Genomic DNA, 8516 nt, shown 5'->3' with positions numbered 1-8516 from the left:
AAAAAAAAAAAAAAAAAAAAAAAAAAAAAAGGAGGTCACCTTCGAATTGCCTGCGAAGGGCTGGGAGGTCCCGGTGAAGAATGCGGCGCCTGCGGTATTCCCAGTAGCTGCTGTAGGCAGCAAAGGCCCCAAGTGCTGCTGCTGCTGCGATTCGCCCGCCTGTGCTGCTGCTGCTGCTGCTGCTGCTGCTGGGCGTGTGTTCAGAGAAGCGGCGCAGCGCAAGGGAGTGACCGCCCGCATGCAGGCAGGCCAAGGGACGGAGGCCCTGCAGCGGCAGCTGACAGGCGCGGATCGCCATTGCTGCTGCTGCTGCTGCTGCTGCAGCGGCAGCGGCGGCTGGGGCTGTTGCTGCTGCTGCAGGTCAGCTGGGCCTCTATTGACTTAGTGGGATCTTTTTCATTCTTTTTTATTTTGCAATTGTCCAGCTTTTGCCTCACACACTTATTCGAGGTGTATGTACACTCCAGCTGCAGCAGCAGCAGCAGCAGCAGCCCGCGGCCGCCTGGGGCCCCCGAGAGGCCCCAGCCCTAATCCCAGGGGCCCCAAAATACTAATTTTAAAACATTAAAATCTTTTTTAAGTTAAACTTTGAAATTTTAATTTCAATAATTATTCAAGAAGCCCCGTGCTGCAGCAGCAGACCACTGCAGCCTGAAGCGCTTTTCGCGGGGCCCCACAGCAGCTTTCCTGCATGCGTTTTCATTTGCTTCCGTCTTCTGCTGCAGCAAAAGCCTTCAGGGTTTGCTGCTGAGGGTTTAGGGTTTAGGGTTTAGGGTTTAGGGTTTAGGCCTTCAGCGCCCCCGCAAACCCCGGATTTGCTGCGCCTCTGGGCGAATCCCAAGGCCTAGGGTTTAGCCCTGAGGGTTTAGCTGCTGCAGCACTATGGCTTCTGCTGCTCCAGTTCGAGTGGACTTGGCCAGCCTGTAAGTCCCTCTTTTAGGGTTTGGAGGTGACCCCGTGGGGCCCCTACTGCGGACCCTTGAAGCTATCGCGGGCCCCAACTCACTTGCTGCTGCTGTGCTGCTGTGCTGCTGTGCTGCTGCTGCTGCTGCTGCTGCTGCAGGGGTCCCGGGCTGCCGGATTTTGTGGAAGAGCCCGACAGCCTCACTTACCATCTGCACCATCTCATCGCTACGGACCTGCAACCTCTCGAGATCTCCACAGAGTGAGGCGTCTAGGGTTTAGGGTTTAGGGTTTAGGGTTTAGGGTTTAGGGCCAAAAGGATGAAACTGAAGGCTTGAAACCGGGGTTTTGGCCCGTTTTCTGGGGAGAAGTGTCTAGACTTTGCAATTCAGACTTTAATGTCTTTTATTTTTGTTTTTTTTCTGCAAAGTCTCGAAGAAAAAACACAAAAAGCTGCTCAATTATTTGTGACGAAGTTATTTTCGCTGCCTCGCCACACCTCGGAAGATGGGGTGTACGTACAGCTGCCGCCTCCGCCCAAGATCGACACTTTCCGCTTCCCGCGGACTCTGAAGGTGATTAAAGCTTTTAATTGAATTCTTTTTTAAAATAATTAATTGAATTAATTAATTTACGAATTTAATTCAAATATTTGTTCTAAATTCGGAGTTTCAGCAGCAGAAGTTGCTTTCTGCTGCCTCCGCACATTCAAGTCTGCAGGGTTTAGGGTTTAGCTTCCGCACAGACTTTTCCCCCAACCCCCAAGTTGAATCCTGAATGCAAAGCCACTTGCTGCTGCTGCTGCTGCTGCTGCTGCTGCTGCGCAGCTGCCGACGGCGCGGCCGCTGACTCGGTGGCAAGCGTTTGCAAAGGCGAAAGGAATTGTTAAGAGAAAACGCTCGAGATTAATTTGGAGTGAAGAATTAAAAGATTGGATTCCTCGGTGGGGCCCCCGGGGCCCCCGAGCGGTGCAGCAGCAGCAGCAAGCAGTGCTGGAGGAGAAGGGGGCTGTGACTTTGCGCAGCAGGAACCTCAGCATCAAGAAGGCTTCTGCTGCTGCTGCTGCTGCTGCTGCTGGGGGAAGGGGCCAGAAGAGGAAGCGGCTCGCCGTGCCGGACCCTGCTGCTGCTGCTGCTGCTGCTGCAGCAGGCAACGAGGGGGACTTGTTCACGCAGGCCAAGAAGCAGCGCCAACTGGAAAAGGCCAAACAGAAACTCCGGGAACTTCGAAACCAGGCGGAAGCAAAAGCGGGAGTTGCAGCAACTCGCGGGTTGCTGCAGGCTGCAGCAGCAGCAGCAGCAAGGGGGGCCCCCAGGGGGGCCCCCACCCTCCCCACAGGTATTCCGGTGCTCTCGGCAAAGAAGCACCGCGGCAAGTCCAAGCAGGAACTCAAGGAGCTGCTGCTCAGGTCCCAAACCCTAAACCCTAAACCCTAAACCCTAGGCGGGGCACCCCAAACTGCTGCAAATTTGAAACCCCAAACCTCTAAAGGTGTTTCTAAACCCCCAGGAGTTTGAATTAAAAGCTTCAAATGAAATAAAACTGCAATTATGGACTTCTGCAAAAAAGCCTCTTTGGAGTGCCAGCTGTACGTACAGCTGGCACCAAAGGGGTTTTTGCACGAGTCCACATCTGCACGAAAATCCACTTTTGTTCTTTTTCATTTTTTGGTCTTTTTGTTTTATTCTTTCTTCATTAGTTTCTTTTTTGTTTGTTTAAATTAAATGCCTTCTTCGCTTTTGTTTTATCCTCCAGGGCCCAGATATCCACGGCCTCGCAGGGGCAGCACGAGAAGTTTGCTGCTGGCTCATTGGGGGGCCCCACACTGCAGCAGCAAAAGAAGCAAAAGCCGCAGCACCACTCTTCTGCTGCAGCAGAAGCAGCAGCATACAAGGAGCAGCTGCGGCTGCTGCTGGCCACCAAAGCAGCAAACAAGGAACACGCAGGCGACTGACTGAGGCGGCTGGTGCTGCATGAGCAGCAGCAGCTGCTGCTGATGCAGCACCAGGCGACTGACTGAGGCGGCTGGTGCTGCATCAGCAGCAGCAGCTGCTGCTGCAGTTGCTGCTGCTGCTGCTGCTGGTCAGGATCTTTACTTTGGCAATTTAATTCTGTTTTCTTTCTTTGGACTCAAACAAATACATAACGGAGCAAATGCAGTCGGGGCTACGGCGCAACCAATACTAAATGCTGCAGTTGCTGCTGCTTTGCTGCTGCTGCTGCTGCTGTAGGATTTAGTGCATGCAACGCGATGGCGCACACTACTATAAAAAGACAATATCTTTAGTGTCTGTAGACGACGCTCCTGGAGGGCCCCCATCGGAGTGAGATTCCCTCTTGGGGGCCCCTGGGGGCCCCTCTGGCGGCGCCACTGCCGCAAAAGAATATTGAAAGCCCCTCAGGGGATCTACAGAGTCCCCTTGGGGGCCCCCAGTGCCTGTGGGGCCCTCCTCTGAACAAGTGGGGATTGAGCGGGTCCAGAAAGATGCTTCTGCTTCTCCTATCTGCTGCTGCTGCTGCTGCTGCTGCTGCTGCTGCTGCTGGTGAATGGCGCTGTCCCAGAAGAGCCCCGCCCTTTGCTCCACAATCTCCAGGGTCTCTGCTGCTGAGGCTTCGGCAGCAACAGCAGCAGCAGCAGCTGCTGCTGCTGCTGCATCCTTGTCTCTCCCGGGCCTCGGCAGCCCCAGCAGCAAATCCAAAGCATCTTCTGTCCTGTCTCTAAATGGCTCTGTTCTGCTGCCAGGGGACAGCTGGGGGCCCCCCTTGAGGGGGCCCCTGGGGGGCCCCTTGAGGGGCCCCCTGGGGGGGTCCAAAGTCCTTTTGTTTTTGTTTTCTAATGAGCAAACGGCAAGTGACAATCTGTCGCTTTTACTTTTGCTGCTTCTGCTGCTGCCCTTGCTGCTCTTGCTGCTCCGGTTGCTGCTGCTGCTCGGCCACTCGCTGCTGAGCCGGGCTTGCCTTGCTGCAACTGCAGCAGCAGCAGCAGCAAAGTCCGTGCACCTGACGGGAGAGGAACTGTGGCTTCTCGTTCCTGCAGCAGCAGCAGCTGCTGCTGCTGCTGCAGCGCCTGGGGGTTCACAAGAAGCAACGCGGCGCCCTCTTGCAGTGTCTGTACACCTCAAGTTGCGGGGCAGCAGCAGCGCAGGGTCGGGTCTTCTCGGGTCTGTGTCTGCTGCTTCTGCATCTTCTGCCGTTGCTGCTCCGTTTGCTGCTGCTGCTGCTGGTGCTGCTGCTCTGTGCTTCGGGACTTCGCCTTCGAAGCCAGGAGCAGCAGCCGGGGCAGCAGCACGCGCTGCTGCTGCTGTCTCGGCTGATGCGGCATCTGCCGCTGCGCCCTCTGCGCAGTCCGTTGTTGCTGCTGCTGCTGCTGCTGCTGCTTCTTGCATCTTCTGCTGCTCAAGGGCTTCTTCAACAGCTGCTGCCAGCTCCAAAGAAATAGCAGCTGCGGGCACAGCAGCTGCAGCAAACACAGCAGTTGCACACGCACCACATTCAAGTGTACGTACACCCTGCAGCCTGAGCTTGTGGCGCTGCAGCAACTTACGCCGAAGTTGCTGCTTCTGTGTGTCTTCGAGCAGCTGCGTCTGCTGCTGCTGCTGCTGCTGCTGCTCCCTTGTCCGGAGTCCTAGCTCATCCTCGGAGTGCAGGACTGCCTGCTCCTGCTGCCGGCTGCAGCCGCTGTCGTTGCTGCTGGTGTCGCTGCTGCTCCTGCTGTCGCTGTTGCTGCAGCAGGCCTGGAGGTCCTCCAAGTCAAAGCCATCAGAGACGCAAAGCTCTGCGTCATCGTGCATGCAGCAGCAGCGGAGCTGCTGCTGCACTTCCTTGTCCTTCTCCGTCAAAAGCAGGCCCTTGGCTGCACAAACTAACTGTGCAAACACCACATGCAGCAGCAGCAGCAGCAGCAGCAGTTGCTGCAGCAGCAGCAGTTCACCCCTCGAGTGAAGCTCGCTGCGCATGCATCTTGATCTCCCTGCCGATTTCTTGTTTTCTTTTCTTTTGACAAAAAAGAAAATTGAAGCAGCAAAATGCCCGGAAGAAGCAGCAGCAGCAAAAACAAAAATGCCACAGGGAGGCCACAGACGCAGCCGAAAGAAAAGAAGAAAAACCAAAAGAAAAGAAAAAGAAAATAAAAAGAAAAGAAAGAAAAAACAAAAATAAGAGAAAGCAAGAAGCAAAATAAAAAGGAGAGGGAAGAAGCGGAAACGGAAGAAAGAAACAAAAGAAGAAAAACAGGACCGAAAGAAGAAAAAGAGAACTAAAAGAAAAAAGCAGAATTGGAAGACAAGGAAGAGACGCAAAAGCAAATAAATTTAAAAATAAAAGAAAATAAAAATAGAATCAAAAGAACAGAAAAAAAGATCGAAAAGAAATGACGAGAAAACGAAAAGAAACGAAGAAGCTGCAGCAGGTGGGAAAAAGAAAACTCCGCAGTAATAAGAAAGGGAAATAAAAAAGAAACAGAATACACTTGAAAAAGTGGAAATAAAAATAAAGCCAAAGAAACAAAGGAAAGTTGAAAAACAGGAAATGAAAGTAGAAGAGAGAAAGAAACAAAGAGAGTTAAAAAAGCAGAAATGAAAGCAACAAAGTGAAAAAGAAATAAAGCAAGACTGAAAAATCAGAAGTGAAATTAAAAGAACCAAAAAAATATAAAAAGCGCAAACAAAATTAAATAAAGAAATAAAATAGAATAAAAAATGGAAAATTCATAAGTGCCTCTAGCGAAAGAACTCCGGCATTTGCATTGAGGTGAGGCGAAAGAAAATAAAAGGGAAAAAGAAGAAAAATAGGATAAAAAACGAGGCAAATAAATGAAATCAACAAAATAGAATATGAAAAGAGAAGATTAAATAAAAACAAACAAAATAAAGAACAAAAAGAGGAAAATTCACCAGTGCTTCTCGGGAAAGAACACCGGAGTTTGCACTGAGGTGCGGCGAAAGCAAATTACGGGGATAATGGAACCAAATAGGACATAAAAAGAGGGAAATTAAATAAAATAAACAAAATAGAACATAAAAGGAAATAAAAATGAACAGAATTAAATGAAAAAGGGAAAATTCACCAATGCTTCTCGGGAAAGCACTCCGGAGTTTGCACTGAGGTGCGGCGGAAGCAAATTACGGAGAAAATGGAACCAAATAGGACGCAAAAAAGAGGGAAATTAAATAATAAACCAAATAGAATACAAAAAGGGGAAATTACATTAAAATGAGCAAAAGAAAAGATAAAAGATTGAAAAATTCACCAATGCTTCTCGGGAAAGCACTCCGGAGTTTGCACTGAGGTGCGGCGAAAGCGCAGACGCCCAAATGAGCCGCACGGAAGAAACTGGATCCGCAGAAAGCCGCGCAGCAGCTCGCAGAAAATATAAACGAAAAAATGACAAAGACAAACTCCTGAGTCCAATATCACAAACCGCAACAACGGCGACACTTTCACAGTAGCAGCAGCAGCAGCAGCAGCAGCAGCAGCAGTAGTAAGTAGCAGCAGCAGCAGCAGCAGCAGCAGCAGCAGCAGTGGCAGCAGCAGCAGCAGCAGCGAGGCGGAAAAGGGCAGAACGAGCTCAAACAAAAGCAAACGAAGAAGGGACAGACAAAGTCTGAAAAGAGTATTCTTTTCAACATCTGAAATATTGAAACTGACCTTATTATGGAGTCACAAACGTAAATAAACAGCTGCCGCAAGTAATAGCGGGGGGCCCTGAGTGAACACTCGCAGCTAGCCACTTTGCTGCTGCCCCCGTGCTCTGCAGCGACGCCAGCAGCAGCAGCTAGAGCAGCAGCAGCAAAAACTCAGCCAGCGGTAGCTACGGTAGCAACGGCAGAGCCAGCGATCCCGCCTAATCCTCAGCAGCAGCTGCAACAGCAGCAGCAGCAAAGAAACTCGCAGCTCCAGCCCGCAGCAGCAGCAAAGAAACTCGCAGCTCCAGCCCGCAGCAGCAGCAGCAGCAGCAGCACCTGGCGAACTTCTCGAGAAACATCTGCACGACGCGGACTTCTTCGCCCGATGTGAGACTTGGAGCTACCTGTGGAGAAGGTACTCCGCCGCTGGTGCCATTGCTGCTGCTGCTGCTGCTGCTGCTGGCACTGCTGCTGCTCTTGCTTGCTGCGTACTGCTGCATCAAGACTTCAACAGGCGGCAGCGGCTCCGGAAGGTTCAGCAAAGAAGGGCAGCAGCACTTTATCAGCGAAGGGATGCAGCGGCAAGCAGTCCGCCGCACCAAAGCCACAGGGTCTTCCAGCAGCCTGCAGCAGCAGCAGCAGCAACAACAAGAGCTGAACTGGCCTTCGCAGCACAGGTGAAAGAAGCTGCTGCTGCACGCAGGCCAGAGCAAGCAGCAACACCAGCAGCGGCGCCGCCGCCGCAGAAGCCTGACTGTGCTGCCTTCGACAGCTGCAGCAGTTGCAGCAGCAGCAGCAGCAGCAGGGTGCGCGCAGCTTACGAGAAGGCAAGGGCGAGAAGAAGCTCGCGGAGTTGGCGGTCTTTCAAATCGAATAAAAGAGGCAGCTGCTGAGCAGCAATAAGCCGAATGGAAAACTGATGGCCCGAAGATTCGCATGCAGATAATAAACACTGAGACACAAACCCCAGCAGCAACAGCAGCAAGCCCCACAAACGGCGCATGCACGAAGCAGCAAGTTGCTGCAGCAGCTGCAGCTGCTGCAGCAGCTGTGCTGCCCCGCTGCTCCCGGGGGGAAAAGAAGGAAAATTTCGAAGTCGCAAAAAGTGGTGAATTGAGAACTTCGGATTTGCTGCGTTGCTGCTGCTGCAGCAGCAGCAGCAGCCCGTAGCTGCTTCTTCTACAAAAATTGTTTAATTAAATAATTAATTTTAAGATTCAACTTTTCTCACCCCGACTATCTCGCGCCGAGAAGAAGTCGGAAGAGGCCGCGCCAACAGCCCCGCCGTCTTTATCGCCGCAAGCTGCAAAGCCACCCACGTCTGCATGCAGTTTGCATGCAGTTTGCATGCAGTTTGCATGCAGTCTGCATGCAGTCTGCATGCAGTTCCCATGAAAGTTTCGCCCAGACTACATGCAGCTTGCATGCAGCGTGTATGAAGTCTGCATGCAGCTTGCGTGCAAATTGCACAGCTTGCATGCAGGTTGCATGCAGCCTGCATGCAGTTTGCATGCAGGCTGCATGCAGGCTGCATGCAACCTGCATGCAACTTGGGCCGCAGCCGTTGCCTGTTTGGGGCTTTGCTGCTACGGCTAAGTACAGCCCCTGGGTCCCACTGCCTGCGTCCCAGCCCAAGTCTCAAAAGCCCCAACCCCGAGCAGCCTGCATGAAATATGCATGCAAATTGCATGCAAATTGCATGCAAATTGCATGCAGTTTGCATGCAAATTGCATGCAAACTGCATGCAAACTGACCCTGATGGCGCTGCTGTCGTGCAGGAGCCGCCGCGCCGCATCTGAGAATTCAGCTTCGCGGAGCCGCCGCTCCTCAGCGCAGTTGCTGCAGTGCGCGTTGTCTCCTTGCTGCTTCTGCTGCTGCTGCTGCTTCTCTTGCTGCTGCTTCTCCCACGGCTGCGAGCTGCAGCAGAGGCAGCGGCTGGTGGGGGGGGGGGGTGCGGACGCGCCCGCAAAGAGAGTTGATGCTGGGGG

The 8516-nt window shown here is 52.4% G+C and overlaps 3 protein-coding genes across 3 annotated transcripts in view; 1 reads left to right on the top strand and 2 right to left on the bottom strand.

Moving 5' to 3' along the window:
- ETH_00005835 (uncharacterized protein) overlaps positions 1-298 on the bottom strand; it is a gene marked incomplete at both ends in the record, with an annotated part of 1692 nt that extends 1394 nt beyond the window's left edge. Inside the window, one exon of the mRNA XM_013376303.1 lies at positions 40-298. Within this exon, the coding sequence (XP_013231757.1) occupies positions 40-298 (259 nt within the window). The remainder of the gene's footprint in view (positions 1-39) is intronic.
- Positions 299-882: 584 nt separating this feature from the next.
- ETH_00005830 (ribosome biogenesis regulatory protein, putative) lies at positions 883-2857 on the top strand (the record flags this gene model as incomplete). The annotated part of the gene is made up of 5 exons (XM_013376302.1): positions 883-923; positions 1064-1165; positions 1334-1478; positions 1731-2311; positions 2659-2857. The coding sequence occupies 5 exons, from the start codon at positions 883-885 to the stop codon at positions 2855-2857; spliced, it is 1068 nt and encodes a 355-aa protein (XP_013231756.1).
- A 310-nt stretch (positions 2858-3167) lies between these two features.
- Positions 3168-8516, bottom strand: part of ETH_00005825 (Heat repeat family protein, related, related) — a gene marked incomplete at both ends in the record, with an annotated part of 11085 nt that continues 5736 nt past the window's right edge. The window contains 5 exons of the mRNA XM_013376301.1: positions 3168-4769; positions 6932-7151; positions 7349-7479; positions 7759-7830; positions 8283-8438. Coding sequence (XP_013231755.1) covers positions 3168-4769; positions 6932-7151; positions 7349-7479; positions 7759-7830; positions 8283-8438 — 2181 coding nt within the window. The remainder of the gene's footprint in view (positions 4770-6931; positions 7152-7348; positions 7480-7758; positions 7831-8282; positions 8439-8516) is intronic.

Source organism: Eimeria tenella, genomic scaffold (assembly GCF_000499545.2).
Source record: "Eimeria tenella Houghton genomic scaffold, Eth_scaff33, whole genome shotgun sequence".
Taxonomy (NCBI): Eukaryota; Apicomplexa; class Conoidasida; order Eucoccidiorida; family Eimeriidae; genus Eimeria; species Eimeria tenella.
The sequence above is the reverse complement of the archived record's forward strand: the minus strand, read 5'-3'. Positions and strand labels throughout refer to the sequence as shown.